This window comes from Natrix helvetica (genome assembly GCF_964273705.1).
Source record: "Natrix helvetica genome assembly, chromosome: 13".
Taxonomy (NCBI): domain Eukaryota; kingdom Metazoa; phylum Chordata; class Lepidosauria; order Squamata; family Natricidae; genus Natrix; species Natrix helvetica.
In genome coordinates this window covers 17,840,155-17,859,584 of record NC_138557.1, presented here as the reverse complement: position 1 = coordinate 17,859,584, position 19,430 = coordinate 17,840,155, and the positions used below count along the sequence as shown (strand labels likewise).

Sequence of the window (19,430 nt, the reverse complement as noted above, 5' to 3'; positions counted from 1 at the left end):
ACAGTTCTGGAGAAACGGTAGCGGAAATTATGAGTAGTTGGGAGAACCGGTAAATCCCACCTCTGACTGGCCCCGCCCCCATCTATTCTCTGCTTCCCAAGTCCCAGCTGATTGGGGGGAAATGGGGATTTTGCAGTATCCTGCCATGCCCACCAAGCCAAGCCACGCCCACAGAAGCAGTAGTAATGTGAATCCGACCACTGAGTAAGTCCCTCCCGATGCTTCCAGTGCATCGTTCACCCCATAGATGGCAGGCAGACTGATTGGCCTGGTGCTCCTGTATCTCCTTGCCAGGTGGGGCTCAGCCACTGTCCTGCTGCCATTGCGCTTCCTCCGGGTCCTCAGCCAAGCGGAAGCAGGTCCTCTAGATCCAGCCTCGCCTGTCTCTGAGGCAACCGAGCAGCTCAGCCCAGGCATGGCAGCTGTCATCAACCTCAGCCTCCCCCCTGGGCTCAGTCGTAGAAGAGGCCCTGCCCTCTCCTTTGTAGGAGAGCCTGGCCTTGACTGGCTGCAGTGAGGTGCCTTCGTTTCCTCCTGGAAGGCAGGAGTGCCGGCTGCTGGTGTGCGATTTCAGCCACAGGACAGACTAGCCCTGTGTCTCCTTCATGCCTTTGGCCCTTCAGCAATATCCTGGGGTTAAAGAGCTTTCTCCATTATTGGCCCATCCCTGTAGCTGAGAGAATGGGCAGCTGTGCTGGTTTATTATCTCCAGCAGAAACTGGATGGCAATCACTCAGTATCCCTGCTTCTGTGACTTTGCTGGTGGATTGACAGTCAAATGCCTCTTTTCCCATTGTCTCGTCTCCCGTCAGCGGGCACGGAAGTTAGAAATCAGCAGGCTTGCGCTCGAGACCTGTTGCTGCTGCTGGGCGGGGTGAGCTCCCATCACGTGCTGCAGCTCCTGCCGACCCTGTGGACTTGGGTACCACAACTTCATGGGGACACAAAAGAGACTCCTAATTGGGCATCCCTTTGCTGCTTCCAACATGGGGGGAAAATCTCCAGTCTTTCAGGAAATGTGTTTTCCATGTGGTGCATGATCTTGACCTTGAAATCTGGGTCTGGTGTGGGACTCAGTGGTTCTGATGCTCCCATGTGAAGAAGAGGACAGGACTGTTGGTCGGCTTGTGGACAGTGGCAATGATCTCAAAGCAGCTTGAGGAATTATATCAAGTGCAGGAAAACAATGGGATCACAACATTCAAAATGTATTCCATTCTAGAGCAAATAATTCAGCTTCTGAATTTCCTGCCAACCTATCTGAGTGGTTAAATGCAGCCTCATCTAAATGAGGGGCCATAAGTAAACTTTTTTTTATTTAGCTCGTGGCTGCCTGCTCCGTATCAGGAAGACCCTTTTAGCACCTTTCTGACTAAAAAGTGTGCTTTTTAATAAAAAACGAATTAGTCGATTTGCAGACCTGATTTTTTTTAACCACCATAGGTTAGCACAGCTCTCCTCTTCCAATGCCTCTAAGAAGAGCCATTCAACATTATTCTGTGCCTTGCTTGTTTCTTTTGCTAAAGTTTGCAGGAATTTCCCAGGATAGGTCTGCTTAATTTTCTTATTCTATGTAAAGGCTGATTTGGCTTAGCTAGAAACTGGGGGATGATGAGTTCTAGTCCTGCCTTCGCCAGAAAAGCCAGCCCGTCTCTCATGTCCAGAAGTTGCACAGAGGGAGCCTCCTGTGGCCATGAGGTGCCTCTACTGCTGCCCCCCCCCCCTTCCCTCTTCAGAGGGGCTTCAGGAGAAGCACTGGGCCTACATCAGAGCCGGAACTGAGGGGGACTTAATTTTGGGGCAGTATGGATTGCCTGGGAATGCTGCATGGTTTGCTATAGATACTTTTCCATACACGAAGATGCAGGTTTTCCATCTAAAGCTCCAACAATGTGTGTGTGAAATGACACCCCAGTGCCTCAATTGTAGCAATTGCAGCATGTAAAAACACATTGCGTTTGAGAAGAAATTGTTTTCTCAAATATATACAAAATGTACATATGAAAATATATTTTGTGTTTGCTTTCTAAAAAATAATGTTACTAAGAAACTCCATAAATGTGTGTGCGTGCATGCACATCTGTGTTAATATAATAGAAACAAAACAAGTTCAGAAAAGTAACTAAGTTAAAAGTTAATTGCAGTGAATCAGGTATAAATTTGTACTTCCAGTGTGGTATAATAAATCTTACAGTCTATGAGCTAAATTGAATTTATTTTAAATTCCACAAATCCTTTAATATCTGCTTTGTCAAAACAGAGCTGATGCTAAATGGTAGTATTATGAAATGTTTAAAAAGTCACAATTTGCCCTACATCTATGGATGTTTGCGTATTCACAAATTGGCTATCTCACATAATGGCAACTATAACTCAGTATTTAATTTAAGCACTAAGTGCCTATTTAGGAACTAATTCTCAAACAAGGATAATGATCCTTACAGCAGTCAAAAGAATTCAGAGAGGAGTACATTTAGTATCAAAGCTAAATAATTGTCTAATAAGCTTGAAATGGTAGGAAATTAAATCTGTCTTTCCCAGCAGGAAATTACAATTTATAGTGAAAACCTTGAAAGATGCCTTTGTTAGAGAAAGCTATTTAGTAGTGTAATCATTTCACTCCCCCTCCCCTTTTCTTTCCTAAATCTCCCACTGCAGGGTGGTCCAATTCTTCCATCTCTGCTTCTGAGCCTTTTGCATATTCATTTGTGGTTGCGGTTATTTTTCCCCTCCATGTTGTCTGTCTCTCTCTGTCTTTCCGTCTCTCCTCTCTTCCCTTTTGATGTAGCTCCTCCCTTGGTCTTCCCTCCACAGTGGCCTCTTTCTCTGCCATGGGCCTGACCAGCTCTCAAGGAGGGTTGTACAGGAGCATTTCCTGGGCAGGTATATTTGCATCTTTTCAAGGAGGGTGTTTGCTGTTTGGTTTGGCTTCTAAAGGCAGCTTGGGGTGGAAGGAAGCATGCCTGTGATTCACACCTTTTCTCAGTCCTTCCAGCTAGCCATCTTTCTCACCGATCATTGGATCAAGGGGAAGAAAGGTGGGCCAGGCAGAGGGGGCCTCTGCTCCCTGGGAACTCAAGACCTCCAAAAAGTTTAGAAGGACAAAACCTGCCATTCCTTTGACCTTTTCTTGCCACTTCAATTCCCCTTCTATTTTCTGCCATGTTCCGTTGCACTTCCTTGTGCTCATGCTGTGTAAGTGACTCTGCTCCAGTCTCAAGCTATCGCCCTGTAACCACTGGATGCCAGGGAGTTCCAGTATGATCGCAAGAGTTGGGAGAGAGGCATCTGCCAGGAGGGTTCAGTGCAAAAGCAGCCATCCATGTCAAACCTTTGCTGCTACTTTAAAATAATAGCAGGAAATCAGGGCAAAAACAGTCTTATCCTTCCCATTACCTTCTCATCTGCCCCAGCTATGCTTCATTATCAAGCACATGACAATTAGATAAAGTATATGATAAATAGACCATTTGCTTAAAAAAAAACCCTGATTCTAATCAGGGACATTTGTGAAGTTGGCCAGAAGTCTTCTGCTTGAACAGTTTAATAGATCAGCACAATAGCAAGTAAGGATAGGTGGTTTTAACACTAAATCACGAAACATTTTAAAATATGTTTTAATAATTACGTTAACAAAAACAGGACCTGCCCAGCACCCCAGAATGCAGCCAGGCCACAATCTAATCCAGACCACAGAGCCACCCCCAAGTCCTACAGGGTTGATTCAGGGGTTCAATAGCATTGACATCTAGTGACGTCTTAATAAGGTTTGTGTTGGTTTCTGTTCGCATCTCTGCATATTGCAAGAAAGCCTCCTAAAAAGAGCAAAACGCTCAAGAACTGAGTTGGAACTCATGAGCTTCTTGTTTGGCCATGAATGAAGCAGTGAAGCTGGTCGTAGGCAAGCTGCCCTCTCTTCTGGCCTCACCAATACTGGGGAAACAGTTTCGCCTCTGGGGTGGGACTGTTGTACCTATGGTATCATAACAAGATTCCACATATGTCACAACTTTGAGCCACGTTGTTGTTAACAATATTGGACTAACTTTGCATTTTTCTACTGCAGTTGCTCCTTTGATCTCTGTGGGAGGAACAGGCTGGGGAATTCTGGGAGTTGAAGTCCAAAGTTAAAGTTGCCAAGGTTGAAAAACAGTAGACTAGATTGTTCTAATTTTTGTTTGAAGAAACAGCCGCCTGGTGAAGTGGAAGGGAGATACTTTGCAAAAGACCAGGGTTGCAGGAAGAGGGGATCCTGCTCTCAGGAAATATTCCTCCACCTGTCATTCCTGGCTCTTTGTGTCTCTTGACAGAGTCTGCAGTCGTACTAGAAGAAGGAAGCCCCCCAGAGGAAGATCGAAAAGGCATGGAATTCCACCCTGAATCTCAAGAGATTGAAGACTTTGAAGCCACCTGTTTGGGGCAAGGCCCGGGGGAGGAGAGATTTGGCCGAGGAGCCTATTGCCGGGTAAGTCAGCCCCTTCCTGCCCTGTTGGCCCCTCAGGCAGAGCTGCTCAGGGTGCTTCCTGATTGGAATCCTGGGTCAGGGGCTGTTCAGTCTTTCCTTGAAAGCCACCCGTGACGGAGCTCCCACAACCCCAGGAGGCAAGCTGCTCCACTGATTCATTCTTCTCATGGTCAGGAAATTTCACTGTAAAGAGCTCTGTAGAAAGGAAGATTATTATTATTTTGGATTTTTTTAAAACACAATTTTTATTAAAGAAGTTTTCACCAGAAAAAGCAATGCACTTTTTAGAAAAGAAATAAAGAAAAATAGTCAATAGACAAGAAAGAAAAGAGGGAAAGACAAACGATAAGAAAAAGAAAAAATGATTAAAGCCACCGTGGCCCAGTGGTTAGAGTGCAGTACTGCAGGCTACTTCTGCTGACTGCCAACTGCCTGCAAATTAGCAGATCAAATCACACCAGGCTCAAGGTCGACTCAGCCTTCCATCCTTCTGAGGTGGGTAAAATGAGGACCCAGATTGTTGGGGGCAAGAGGCAGACTCTGTAAATCGCTTAGAGAGGGCTGTAAAAGCATTGTGAAGTGGTAAAAGAAGGGGCTTCTACTCTGGTTGACAGTGGTTATAAATGCATTTCTATTCTATGTTCTCTTGCTAAGATTACACTATAATTTCCTTCTTTCCACAGTCTGCCTTTTTAAATTGTCAATCCCATGAATCACAAGTTCACTTTTTCCCCGTTCTGCAAAGGGTACATAAGGGATTTCCAATTGCTAATTTCCGTTCCTTAATGGAGCAAGTCCGTTTAGCCACCTCGGAAGACGCTATAGATTGTTCAAGCCGTGTTATGATGGCAGATTTGGGGAGCCTGCTTGGAGGAACATCCGAATGATCGGAATATTTTGATGGTGAAGCTGATGGCCTAGAAAAACGGCCAGCTCTCCCTCTGCTTTCCTGGCTGGTTAGAGGCAGGACCACTGCTGGCTGCCTGAGTGGTTGCATTTGTGTCATGACCAAGGAGTCGGAGAGCCTTCAAGGCAATTTCAGGGCTTCCTGCCGTATGGGCCCCAGATGGAGCTGGCCCCTGCAGCTGCCGCTTCCTTGACCCTGGCCTTCTTTCAGAGAGGAGCAAGGAAGGGGCCTCCTAGAGGCTGGGTCGCCTTCCAGGGGCCGCCCTGTGGGTGGAGGGCTCCTGCTGAGTCCTCCCTGAGCAGCTGTCTTGTTTCTCCCCCTCGCTTTGGCAGTCCTCGTCGACCTCCAGCCAAGAGGAGAAGGCCCCAAAGGCAGAAGATCTGCCCGCCATCGGCATTCCGATCGAAAGGTCCAGGAATCTGGAAGACAGCCGGGCCTTCGAAGCCCTCTCTTTCCAGCCTTCCCAGACCCTCAGCAAGTCCAGCTCCTCCCCGGAGCTCCAGACTCTTCAGGAAGTCCTCAAGGATCCGGGTGGCGAAGAGTCAGCCCAGAAACTCAGCAGCGAAGGCGAAGCCAAGTCCCAGTCTGATCAGCTGGAAGGAGAGGCCGCGGGGGGCTGCCTGGCGAAGGTGGAAGACCAGGGCCCTGCAGGGATGAGGCTGGCTGTGGCAGCCCCCGCCTCTTCTCCCCACTCCCCAACTGGCCACCGGCCGCGGGGATACACCATCTCTGACTCGGCCCCCTCCAGGAGGGGCAAAAGGATGGAGAGAGACCTCTTGAAGGGAAGAGCAGCAACTGCCTCCAATGCAGGGAAAGTCCCAGGCATCAACCCAAGGTGAGGGTAGAAACGGAGCTTCCCCCGTGTGGAGCCTCCATCAGAACCTCTCCCGGAATCTAGGGCAGAATTTAGAGAACTGTGGGGTGAAGGAGCAGCAGTTCCTGAAATGGGAAAAGCCTTGGGCCAGCAGATCAGCGGGTGGGGTCTGGCCCAGTTTCCCTTTGCTTCCCTTCAGTCGCAGCCCACCTGCCCTCGTAGGCCATGGAGCCTCTTTCCTCCGTGGGCTGAAGAGAGCCGGGAATGGCCCGGATTCTGAGGAACTGAAGAAACAAGAACTCAGAATGGGGAGCCCCAAACCGAAGGCCTGCAGGAGAGAAGCCTGCTCACTTAGAGTCGATAAGGAGGGCAGCACTTCCTGGAGGGGGGTCCTGGCAGCTTCCCCAGAGGCCCTTCCTGCAGGCCCACCGGCCTTCCCTCCATGAAATAGGGCAGAGAGCTCGGGGGGCCTTGGAGGCTCCCGTCCCCAGTTTTACGAATGACCAGGCTCCCCCACTCCCCCCCCCCCCGCTTCTCTCAGGAAACTGGCTCAAGCTTTTAAGGTCCTTTTTCATGTCTTTGCCATGTTTTGAGCAGGCAACCAAAAAGGACATTTCCTTTTTCACATCAAAGCGTTCATCGTAGATTATTGTGTCTTCCATAAGTGACCAGCGACACAAAGGCCTAAATTCTTCTGCATCTAAATGGGTCTTTCTTTTCTTTTCCCCCCTTCAGCTTTGTGTTCCTGCAGTTGTATCATTCTCCTTTCTTTGGTGATGAATCCAACAAGCCCCTTTTACTGCCAAATGAAGTAAGCTTGAGCATGTTGGCTCATTGACTGATTTTGTATCATTAAATCATTGCTGACTCATTGCTGATTTCTCCGTGATGACCTGCCCATCATCGGCCATTTGAGCTCTTCCCTCCCTCTGGGTTTCTTGCTAAAAGCACAAGGAGGCTCTGTGGCTGCGTTTTCCTGCTCTCGCCACCGAGAGAGCCGTTGGTCTAGAGCAGTGATGGCGAACCTATGACACGCATGCCACAAGTGGCACGCAGAGCCATTTGTCAGGGCACGCGAGACGCTGCCCTGTCAGCTGGCCAGCTGAGTTCACCTTTTTAAAAGCTATTTTTCGCCTTCCCCAGGCTCCAGAGGCTTTATAGGAGCCTGGGGAGGGCGAAAAGAGCCTCCCCCCCCCTCCCCCCGGAGGCTTCGGGGACCATCCGGAGGCTTCCCTGACGCCTTCGGAGTGCTTAAAATGACCCTCCGAGCAAACTGGAAGTCACTTCCGGTTTGCTCGGAGGGTGGTTTTAAGCGTTCCGAAGGCTTCAGGGAAGCCCCACTTGTGGCACACGAGCCAAAAAAGGTTCGCCATCGCTGGTCAAGAGGTTCAGGCGTGTCTCTTTGGGCCCCACCCTGTATGCAGGGACTTCTGGGGGACTGCAGCACCTCAGGCTTTGTAGCCAACGAAACAAAATGCCACCAACCACACAAGGCTACAACTGTCTGTGCGTCCTTATCATTTGTGGCATTGTCACCTCCCTCGGCTGCCGTAGCAGCTTAAGAAGGAAGAAGGAGGAAAGGCTGAGCCGGTTCTTTTGCTCACCAGGGCAGGAAGGAAGTTTTTGCAGCCAATGGAGGGGTCTGGCCAGCTCCCCCCCCCCCCCCCCCATCTGCTTCTCTGGCCCTCCAGGGATTGTATCTGTGGAAGGGGATTCTGGGCTTTTGGACTACTAGACCCATGTGGCTCCCTGCTTCCTGAGAATTGCAAGAAAGGCGAAAAAGGGTCTCTTGTGCTCAGAGAAGCAGTTGGGTTGTGCTGGGAGTTGTGTTGCCTGTGCAGTGCCTGCGAGGCCTTCAGCAGTGAGTAGGATGCTTGTATTGGACCTTGTTTCAGTCTTTTAAAAGGCCCCGGAGGCTGGATCTGAGCAGCCCGTGTCTTTCTCCCCCTCTTGTCTTTTAACCCATAGACCTTTGAGAACTCCATCCAGCTTCTAGATCAGATCCCTCCATATGACACTCACAAGATTGCCGTCTTGTATGTTGGAGAAGGACAGGTATGTGCCATGTCTGGTAACAGTAAGCAGAACCTCTTTCCTTGGAAGGGCCAGTTGCCCAGCTGGATTGAAGGAGGGCCTCTTTTCCACCACAGCTCCTCCTCCTCTCTCCAGAGTCAATCATTGTGGGTTTCGAAATGCCTGCTGACTGATGGAGCCCTTGGGGTGGCTTTGGGCTCCGCTTGCGTTGGCTCTGCTCTGAGGGCCTGCTTTGCTTCTGGTCCTGCAGAGCAGCAACGAGCTGGCCGTTCTGTCCAATGAGCACGGCTCCTACAGGTACACGGAGTTCCTGAGTGGCCTGGGCAAACTCATTGAACTGAAGGACTGCCAGCCAGACAAGGTTTATCTGGGCGGCCTGGACGTGTGTGGAGAGGACGGGCAGTTCACCTACTGCTGGCATGACGACATCATGCAAGGTATGGGAGGCAGCTTCTCACCTGCGTTTACTCCACTTCCACCTCTGAGCTGTTCAGGAGCTCTTTTGAAGCCTGGAGGGTTATGTGAGCCCAAGGACAGTTTGACTCTTCCGACTCCGGGATTCAAACCTTGCTGGGTGTAGCTCTACTGATGTGGGAGTCAAGGCAGGGAAGTAGCATAAGAGGTCCCTCTGAAGGGCTGGACAGATGTTAGCATCCACATTGAGCTGGCATGAACGAACAGAGGCCCCAGCCGAGGAACCTTCGGAGCATGAGGCTTGTTGGCCGACTGGATCTTGAGATGGGGGGGGACGTTCTGCAGCTTAACTTTTCCTTCTGATCAACTCAGCGAGAAAGATCTTTGCTGAGCAAAACCTTCCCCACTTCTCAGCCCTCTCCGTTTCTCCAAGCAGGGAGCTTGGGCTCCTGGGAGCATTTTGTGGATCCAGCCATCTACCGGAAACCCTTTGCTTTAAGTTGAGCTGCCCAAGTCGCGATTCCCAGAGGATCCCTTGTTGGCTGCTTGAGGTCTGAACTATCTACTATCTGCATCCATTTTCCTCTTTCCTTGTTTTATAGCTATTTTCCACATTGCCACTTTGATGCCCACCAAAGATTCGGATAAAAATTGCTGTGACAAGAAACGACATTTGGGGAATGACTTTGTTTCCATAATTTACAATGATTCCGGGGAAGATTTCAAACTGGGGACCATCAAGGTAAGGAAGAAGACACCGATTGGACAAGACAGCTGGGGGCTTCCCGATTGGCCCCCCTCTGGGAGGGGCTTTCTGCTAGTCGATGGACGGGAGAGGGGGAGGGGACGTTGCCTCTGCTGTTGTTTTAGGCCGAGAGGCAGCAAGATCCCCAACCAACCAGGGCTCTTCTGAACAAAGAGTGAAGTCAGGGAAAGGGTTTGGACTCTCGGTGGCCCAAGAAGCCCACCCTCACTCGGGATTGATTCTGAATCTCTTCTCTAAGCAGGGTGCCCTACGCAGGTGGGCCAGAGAAGTGATCGCTGCTCAAGGAAAGCGACCAAAGTTTGGGGGTCCTCCTCAAGGTCGCTTCCTCCGTGCTGATTCTGCTTTTCCCTTCCAGGGCCAGTTCAACTTTGTTCATGTCCTCATCAAACCGCTGGATTATAACTGCAACCTGCTCACTCTCCAGTGCCGCAAAGGTATGCCCAGCCTCTCTCTCTCTCGGGACCAGGTGTGCCAAAGGTGGTCTGTGTTGCAGATGCTGTTGGCCTCATTCAGGGATCAAAACATGGGCGCTGGTTGAGTGAAATGTACTAAATGCTGGAGGGTTGAGTGCGTTTGGTTTCTGCTCTCACCCTGTCATCTCCTCTCTCCCGGCCACCCCAGACATGGAGGGGCTGATTGACACCAGTGTGGTGAAGATTGTCTCGGACAAAAACCTTTCCTTTGTCGCCCGGCAGATGGCGCTGCATGCCAACGTAAGTCTCCTTTGGGTGGGCCTTCTCTCCCCTTCCGCCAGCCCTACAAGGTAGGCCAGACTCAGACAGCAAGGCCATGTAGATCAGGAGGACTTTGACTGTAACGTTCTAGGAACTGGATTCTTGCCGGTCTGAATGAGCTTCCCGCTCCCTCCCTTTAGCCTTATTGGAACTAAGGAGAGGCTCTTTTTCTGGGCCCAACTCGAGTTTCTCTTTCATGGCCGTTGCTTTGGCAGCAGCTCTTCCTCCTGTCGCTCAAGGCCTCTCCCTCTGCCCTCTGGTGCTTCAAAACAGCACTGAATGAGCGGAGGGATCCTTTGGCTGGAAGGCAAAGGAAGACTTTATGGTTGCTCTGAGCACAAGATCTGCTGCCAGGAGCCGGGGGAGCCCTTGAAGCTCCGTCCCTGTGGCTGACCTAGCAGAATCAGGCCCTCCCTGCAGAGCGGCTCCAGCTTGGGCCACTGGGCCCCCAGGATGCCTCTTTTCCTCCCAATATGTATTGCACTGTCTTATTCCGCGGTCAGCAGGTCTGCTCCATGGGCCCCTCCTCCTCCTCTCTCTCTCTCTCAACTCAGATGGCCTCTCTGGTCCACCACAGCCGCTCCAACCCCACCGACACCTATCCCTCGAAGTGGATCGCTCGGCTGCGCCACATCAAGCGGCTCCGGCACAGGGTGAGTAGGGGAGCCTCTTCCCTCCTTTTGAGCAGCCCCTCGCTTCTCCCAAAGAGCCGGTGATGTCTAAGCAGGCAAAGGAGCCCCCAGCCTTACTTTCTTCACAAAAGGCAAACGTGTCCTGCCAGAAACACACCTTCTGGACCACAGTCCTGGGTTGCTCACCTTTAGCTCAGTGAAGGGTAGCTCAGGGTCCCCTATCCCAGGGGTAGGTTTATTCACCTGGGTAGCTCAGACAGAGATCCCAAAATTATATGCGACAGCCCGGGAGGCCCAAGACCAACAGGGCACCCGAGTCATCAAGACCTCATCAGGGCAGCAGCCGGGCCTTTGGGAGACGCTAGCTGGGATCCTGCCTTTGCAATCAGCATCCCTTTCTTCCAGATCCGAGAAGAAACCCAGTTCCAAGAGGCCGGTTTCCCCAGCGTGCATCCTCCGGTCCCTACAAAGGCCTCCATCCGTGTCCCCCAGGACCCGGCCCCCACCTACGAAACCGGACAGAGGAAGCGCTTGATCTCCTCCGTGGACGACTTCACAGAGTTCGTGTAGGACAAAGGCTCCCCTGCCTCCTCAGCCTCTCTGGTGCAAAGCAGCTGCAGCCATTTCGGCCTCTTCTCGGCCCAGGAGCCGAGATGGCAGCTTTGGGCTCCCTTGAAGGCTGCTGCTTTATCTAAGCCCCCGTTCTGTAATCAAGCGTTTGAAAGTGAGTGAAGGCCCAGCTCAGGTTTATGATGGTTGCTTTGAAATGGCAGAAGGAAACTCGGCAACCTGACATTAATGTCCCCAAGACCTCCTGGTAGTTCCATGAAATGTGCCTGCCTCCGATTTCCACCTGTGCGGGAGTGATCTTGCGGGAGCCGGGGAGCCCTCGGTCTTCGGAGGAAAGCCAGTACGGCAAAGGCGGGTGGATCGTTCCTGAAGCCGAGCTTTGGGAGGCATGTGGGGCTGAGCACCAACCGCTTTTGCTTCAATCTGCCCCAAGTGTTGAGAGCAAAACCCGCATCCAGTTGAGAGAGGGTTGTCTGAGGGAGCCGGCAGCCCCCTTTTCAACAGGTGAGGCGGCCAGCAGGAACGGGAAGCGTTTTCCTGAAGCAAGAATGTCCGTCTCTCTGGAGTTCAGTGGTTGGAGGTTCTGTTTGGGTGGCCAGAGCCCTTCCCTGCTTCCGATTCACATAAAAACAGTGAACGGTCTGATCCTTTTTCCCAAAGGGGGGAGATTTGGGGCCAATAAAACCACCTCCTGCTGTGTTGCTTTACTTGTCTCTTACCTTTCCGCCAATGCAGGACCCAGTGGGGGAGGGGAGGGGAGGGGGGGTGAAGCAATTGGTGGCACCTGGGCCCTTTCAGGTGGGATCCTAGCTGTTGACCTTGGCCTCCCTTTGTGGGAACCAGGCAGGCCCGTTAGAACCCTCGTCCTGTAGGTAGTGAGGTGTCGCCCTTCAGGATCCTCCGCCCTGGTGTGGGGCAAAGGGGGCAGCTCTGGTGCCCCTCATTTCCTTATTGAGGTGATAAAATCCCAGGGTTGGAAGGGGGAATCCCCAAATCACCTCAGACAAGCGGCTCTTTTGCCCAAATAAGTTGTGAAGTTGTAAAGTGGGTCATCATGTGACCTCATTTTATGACCTTTTTTGTGGCAGACATTAAACAAACCCATTGTTCACTATGGGGCACTTTTGCCCCAAACCAGAAGTAAAGGCCCTGTTTTCATCAAAAATATAAATCACAGCCACGTAACTGGAGGACGCTAAGATGGCCATAAACACAGGCCGGCGTTTATGCCAGCATCCAACATGCAACCATGTAAATTGGGGGGGGGGGAGGGGGGATGGCTGTCAGAAGTTGGAACCGGGTTGAAAGGGCCTTTGGGGAGACCCAGGGCGGCTTTGAATGGTTGCCAGAGTTGAGGATCCCCTGGATCACGCACAAAGCTTGTTGTGCCAGAGGTTCCTTCAGTGAAGGGAAACCATTTGCAGAACCTTGGTAGAAGCTATTTCCCGGCAGGTTCCACTTAATGTCCTCTGTCCCACTGCCTTTCCAAGAGAATGCACTGAAAGCAAAAGTGGCTACAGAAGGAGCAAAGGGGAACCGGCCTGCTTGGCACAAAAGGTGCAACTAACTTTCTCCCCTGGCCCCGTTCTCCATGTGCAATTAAAGCTTCTCCGCTGGTTTAGGTAACGGACCCCTCAGTTGGCGCCTTCTCCATCTGGGCTTCTTTTGGCTGAGCTTCTGATTGACGGATGCCTTTCGCTTTCTGGGCTGGCACGGCTTGCCTTCCAACCCCCCCCCCTCCTTTCCTCAAGGCATCCCAGCTCTTCCCTCCCCCCACGGCTGATCCCTCACAGGCGCAGTTTACAGGAGGGCTTGCGCTCCAAGGGAACCTGAGGTGGTAATGCTAGCACTGGGGAGGGGCTGCAAATGCAGACGAAGCTTCGTTTGCTTGCCCGCTGCTCGTCTCCAGCTGTGTGGCCTGGTTCCTAACAAGCCTCAGACGGGTCCAGGAGTCGGGAGGGTGGCAGCATTGATCCCCACTCCTTCCCCTCCCTCATCTCAGCACAAGGAGCTTTTTTATCATCTTCCAGAACTGGCAACACCCTTTCTCCTATCAAAAAGAAGTTCACAGGCTGCATCCAGTCAAGAAACATGTTGGTATAGGAAAGCATGTCAGTAATTCAGATTAAAACTGAAGTAGCTTTACACAAAATGAATTCTAGCAAATCTGTTTCTTGTGGTCAAGAAGGAAACGAATTCCCCAAAGTCAGCAACGGACACAGAAGGTCATAACTCTCTATCTTTATTCAAAGCTCCAAGGTATTCTCCCAACGTCCACTGAGAAAAGAAGGGCCACTGCAGCACCCGTGTGAGCGTTGAGCAGGGAAGACTGTCAATCTTGCTCTCGCTGTTCCATGTTCTGAACGGGCCTCCAGTTGCGATTACCCACAAGGGAACGGAGTCTGGCAGCTCAAGGCATCGTTTGCTGCCCTCGCATACAAGGCTCTGTTATGGAGGCCAAAGACATGGTTTAAGGAAGCTGCCCACAAAAAATGCCCACTGATCTCCCCATTTCCCCTCCAGCATAATAATGAAAAGAATTCCAAATGGATAGAATCTCTGAGTAAATGTTGAAGAAAATAATATTGTTAGGGATTTACTAATCAAATTAGTAAAAATTGTATGTGGATGGAAATACTTTACCGAAGCTGGGAAAATGGACAATTTAATTTTCTCACAAGGCATTGTACCGAGTTTCAGCATCTCCATGCTTGTTAGCATTTGTGCTAAAATCTGACTTTTTTATCTCGAGTGCTTGGGTAATGTGATTACCATCTTTGTTTCCAACTAGAACACAGGGGTAAAAAACTATACTATGTCAATCTATCTTAGAAGTCATAGGATATTGATAGAGTTGAAAGGGACCTAGGAGTCTTTTAGTCCAGCCTCCTGCTCAAGCAGACGACCATACCATTCCAGACAAATGGCTGTCCGGTCTCTTCTTGAAAGCCTCCAGTGATTAGTGATGGAGCACCCACAACTTCTGAAAGCAAACTGTTCCACTGGTTAAATTGTCCTCATTGTCAGGGAATTTCCCTAGTTCTAGGTTGGATCTCTCTTTAATGACCTTCCACCCATAACTTCTGCCTGCCCTCTGGCTCTTTGGAGAATAAGTCCATCCCCTCTTCTCTGTGACAGCTCCTCAAATATTGGAAGACTGCTATCATGTCCCCTCAGTCCTACTCTTTGCTAGACCTGAGATACGTCATTCTTACAGCCATTCATCTTTTTCTATTCTGATTAGCAGTAGCTCTTGTTTGTTTTGTTTTGATTGGATTGGATTTATATGCCGCCCTTCTCCCAAAGGACTCAGGGTGGTGTACAACATTAAAAAACACACACTCCAAAAGTTAAAAAAGAAATTAAATATATATCCCAAAAAAAAACCAAATCGAATTTATGGAACAATACATTTTAAAAATGAGTTCAAATTAACAGGCCAGGCCGGCTTGCTGGAAAAGCCAACTTTTTAGGGCGCGTCGGAAGGACCGGAGGTCAGGGATTATGCGAAGCTCCGGGGGCAGCTCATTCCAGAGGGAAGGCGCTCCCACAGAGAAGGCTCTCCCCCTGGGGGTCACTAGCCGACACTGCCTGGCCGACGGCACCCTGAGGAGGCCAACTCTGCGGGATCATACTGGACTGTGGGAGGCTACTGGTGGCAGTAGGTGGTCTCGCAGGTACCCTGGGCCTAAGCCATGGAGCGCTTTAAAGGTCATAATTAATACCTTGAATCGCACCTGGAAAACAACCGGCAACCAGTGCAGGCTGCCTGAAAGGGGTGTAACATGGGAGCACCTAGGTACCCCCATGACAACCCGCATTGCCGCATTCTGGATCAGCTGAAGCCTCCAGGTGCTCTTCAAGGGCAGCCCCATGTAGAGAGTGTTGCAGTAGTCCAGGCGAGAAAGGACGAGGGCATGAGTGTGCACAGAGCATCCCGATCCAGGAAGGGGCGCAACTGGCGTACCAGGTGAACCTGGTAAAAGGCCCCCCTGGTCACGGCCGTCAGTGTTCTTCTAAACTAAGCCGCGTATCCAGGAGGACTCCCAGATTGCGAGCCTTCTCTGACGGGGCTAAAATTTCTCCCCCTATCCTCAAAGATGGAACCAGGTGTACAAATCGGGATGACGGAAACCACAGCCACTCAGTCTTGGAGGGATTGAGCTTGAGCCTGTTTCTCCCCATCCAGATCCGCACAGCCTCCAGGCATCGGGACATCACGTCGAGGGCATTGTTTGGGTGGTTTGGGGTAGAGATGAAAAGTTGGGTATCATCAGCATATTGATGATACCGTACCCCAAAACCACGGATGATCTTGCCCAGCGGTTTCATGTATATGTTGAACAGGAGGGGTGAGAGAACCGACCCCTGGGGCACCCCACAAGTGATGCGCCTGGGGGTCGATCTCTGCCCTCCAGTCAACACAAACTGCAACCGATCCGACAGGTAGAAGGAGAACCACCGTAAAACGGTGCCCCCCACTCCCAACCCCCCGAGTCGTCGCAGTAGGATACCATGGTCGATGGTATCGAAAGCTGCCGAGAGGTCTAATAGGACCAGGACAGAGGAGCAGCCCCTGTCCCGGGACCACCAGAGATCATCGACCAACGCAACCAATGCCGTCTCCATGCTGTACCCGGGCCTGAAACCCGACTGAAACGGATCCAGGTAGACAGCTTCATCCAGGTACTGGGGAAGCTGATGTGCTACCACACTCTCGACAACCTTTGCTACAAAGCGAAGGTTGGAGACCGGACGATAGTTGGCTAAAGAAGCTGGGTCCAGGGAAGGCTTCTTGAGGAAGGGCCTCACCACCGCCTCCTTCAAGGCGGTGGGAAAGAACCCCTCTCTCAATGAAGCGTTGGTAATCGCCTGGAGCCAGCCTCGTGTCACCTCCCAGGAAGCCGAAACTAACCAAGAGGGACACGGGTCCAGCACACAAGTGGCAGCACTGAGTCTCCCCATAATCCTGTACATGCCTTCAGGGGGTCACAAGGTCAAACTCATCCCAGATAGTCTCAAGAATCATCCCCGTCGGCTCACCCGAATCTACCCAGTCAGAGTGCAAGCCTGTCCGGATCTGAGCGATTTTATCCTGCAGATACTGAACAAATTCTTCAGCCCTACCCTGCAAGGGGTCTTCCCCAGTTCCTTGGTTAAGTAAGGAGCGTGTCACCCTAAACAGGGCAGCTGGGCGGTTATCTGCGGACGTGATAAGAGCGGAGAAATGTTGCCGCTTTTATCATCACTAAGTAGGATTTAATATGAATTCTTACTAGTGTTCGATCAGATTCGGACCGTCTGGCCCTCCAGCCACTCTCTAGGCGTCTTTTCTGGCGTTTCATCTCCCGGAGCTCCTTGGTAAACCAGGGAGCCACCTGGGATCGACACCGGGTCAGAGGCCGCAAAGGCACAACGCGATCCAAGGCCCTACGGCCGCCCTATCCCAGGCTTCCACTAGGGCTTCGGTCGAGTTGTGAGCAAGGGATTCAGGAAAAGTCCCAAGCTCCATCAGGAACCTTTCGGGGTCCATCAGGTGCCTGGGGCAGAACCATCTAGTCGGTTCCGCCTCCCTGCGGCGAGGGGTAGCAGTATGGAAGTCAAGCCTGATGAGGAAATGATCAGACCATGACAAGGGTTGAATAGAAATATCCCCTAAATCTAGATCATTCATCCACTGCCCAGAGACAAAAATCAGGTCGAGCGTGTGTCCCCCATTATGGGTGGGGTCTTAAGTTTAAGTTTAAGTTTTATTAGATTTATAGACCTTGAATTAACTGAGTTAGGTCCATAGCTGTCATGGAAGCCAGACTGACTCGGATGTCTCGCCAATGGAAGGCAGATTGAAATCCCCCAGGACCATGAGCCTGAGGAAATCAACCGCCAATCCAGCTAATACATCCAGCAGCTGCGGCCGCGCCAATGAAACATAGCAGGGAGACAGGTATGTAACAAAAAGGCCCACCTGAGCTCCAAGGCCCCACTTCACAAAGAGGGACTCACACCCGCCTATCTGAGGCACAGTGACCTCATGAGGTCTGAGACTTTCCCTAATAACCACCGCTACCCCCCCGCCCCTGCCCTGGGCTCTCGGCTGGTGAAACACCCGGAAGCCTGGTGGGCATGGTTTGCTAAGGGGCACACCCACCTCATGGCCCAACCAGGTCTCCGTAATGCACGCCAGGTCCGCTCTACCCTCTTGTATGAGGTCGTAAATGAGGGGAACCTTATGTACCACGGACCTGGCGTTAAGCGACACCAGCCGGAGACCAGGGTCCTGTAATCCCAGGCACCCGTGGGTGCGAGAAGGGAGATGAGGGTCGGAACGCGCGATCGCTCTTAAACAGCAAACCCGCATCCTCCGAACATCATTTGGCCCTCGGCCCCCACCCTATCTGCCTCTCCCACAAACAGTAGAGATGGTGAACCCCCCAATGGAATGGCTTAGTGTCTCCCCCGGAATCCCAACCCTTCCTAGCCCTCCCAACCCGCGCCCATTAGTTAGCGCTGGCCTGTGCCCTGGCAGACTCCCCCCCCCCCAAGCCTGTCTGAGCCATCCGAATCAACCCCCCCCTTAAAATTTGGTTTAAAAGCCCCTGTAAAAAACCCTTAAGAAGTCTCTTCTTCGCATGCCACCTCTCGGGATCCCAAGATCCGTCATTAAGGAAGCGTCTTGATAGGTCAGAAGGCCTCCCCGGGAAAGGGGGAGTTCCCGGAGGGAGTAAAGTTCTGTTGCAGTATAGCATAGAGGAGAGTGTGGCATCAACCAAACAGGATGACATCATGGGGAGATGGAACGAGGAGATGACATGTCCACCGGGGGGGGGGGGGGGGCAGCCGGCAGTGTTCAAGGGGGTAGCAGGAAGCTTATGTCCATCATAAAAATTGTCGGTGTTGGGGACAATATGTAAGGGTAATGGCCAGCTGTCCAAAATCGCAGCAGATGCTAGCTTGCGAGGTGGTAAAGCGGCCAGTGATGAGGACAGCGGCGGCATTGGCGGCTGCTCCAACTCCGACTCCAACAGCTAAGCTCCGCCCACGCCAGCCACACTCACATCCATCGCCAGGGCCACACTCCGTTGACCCAGTCCATAATATCACAGGAGGGGGGGGGCCAAATGGCCCAGAACGTTGGCCCAGGCAACGGCAGTAATACCAGGGGGGGCACAATGAAGGACCCCCCCACTCCAGCCACGCCCACACCAGCTCCCGAAGCCATCTTCCGCTGGCGTTAGTATCCATGCCAGCTGCCTCAGCCACTCCCCGCTGATCTAATTTATCATGTTCACAAGCAAGGGGGGGGGGGGGGGGCAACCAGGATAACACCACGGCGTGGGGAGCGGCGGTTGTAGAGACCCCAAACCGGGCGTCCCACCGCCACCGCTGACCTTTCTACATTTTTATTCTTATTTATTTTTATTGTACTTGTTATAATCTTTTCTAAAATTACTATTCCCATCATCATAGAAACTGAAACCAGAAACTCTGATATAAATCTCAGTTACCTGGGTTTCAGGTATAAGGAAAAACGTCCTGTACAGCAATGGAAGAGTCTGCTTATGGTTTGTGGGTTTTCCACCTCTGGAAAGTTTTAAGAGGAGGCAGAATAGTCCCATTTGTGGATACATTAATTGGCTTTCCTGCACATTGCAGAAGGCTCAACTGATTGATCCTTGTGGTCCCTTCCAACTCTACAACTAACTTCAATTATAGCATCAAATTTAAATGTCAGGTTTCTGGCGCTTAAACCAACATGAAATAATTTTATGATTATTTCAAAATAATTTCTGAATTAAGGAATCAAAAATTCTAGCAGATATTTTGTTCCCTGCTTTTGGAAAATGAAATGTATTACTGCTTTATAGGTAATCCTCACTTAATGACCATAACTGGGATTGGCTTCGGATGGATTTACAACCTCACTTACGTCATTAAGAGAGTCCTCTGTGGCTCGTTAAGTGAGACAGCACATGGCCATCACTTGCTATTTTACCCCTGGCTTCTCCATTAACTTTGCTTGTGGGGAAGCAGCTGCTTGCAAAAGGCAGCTGTGTGTGATTGTGGGGCCCTGTGAGGATCCTGAACCTCAATCAC

At 51.2% G+C, this 19,430-nt stretch overlaps 2 protein-coding genes across 6 annotated transcripts in view; one reads left to right on the top strand and one right to left on the bottom strand.

Moving 5' to 3' along the window:
• The window catches only part of TSC2 (TSC complex subunit 2), a 60,767-nt gene extending 48,730 nt beyond the window's left edge, over positions 1-12,037 (top strand). For all 3 annotated transcript variants that reach the window (XM_081965381.1, XM_081965380.1, XM_081965382.1), the window contains 10 exons: positions 4,311-4,465; positions 5,705-6,207; positions 6,922-6,997; positions 8,155-8,241; positions 8,471-8,657; positions 9,237-9,376; positions 9,756-9,834; positions 10,022-10,113; positions 10,689-10,787; positions 11,172-12,037. In XM_081965381.1, coding sequence (XP_081821507.1) covers positions 4,311-4,465; positions 5,705-6,207; positions 6,922-6,997; positions 8,155-8,241; positions 8,471-8,657; positions 9,237-9,376; positions 9,756-9,834; positions 10,022-10,113; positions 10,689-10,787; positions 11,172-11,336 — 1,583 coding nt within the window. In that variant the 3' untranslated portion in view covers positions 11,337-12,037. The remainder of the gene's footprint in view (positions 1-4,310; positions 4,466-5,704; positions 6,208-6,921; positions 6,998-8,154; positions 8,242-8,470; positions 8,658-9,236; positions 9,377-9,755; positions 9,835-10,021; positions 10,114-10,688; positions 10,788-11,171) is intronic.
• Positions 4,472-19,430, bottom strand: part of GNPTG (N-acetylglucosamine-1-phosphate transferase subunit gamma) — a 27,858-nt gene continuing 12,899 nt past the window's right edge. The window contains exon 11 of one of the 3 annotated variants that reach the window (XM_081965426.1): positions 4,472-4,660. In XM_081965426.1, the coding sequence (XP_081821552.1) occupies positions 4,659-4,660 (2 nt within the window). In that variant the 3' untranslated portion in view covers positions 4,472-4,658. The other 2 variants (XM_081965427.1, XM_081965428.1) reach the window with 2 other exon arrangements.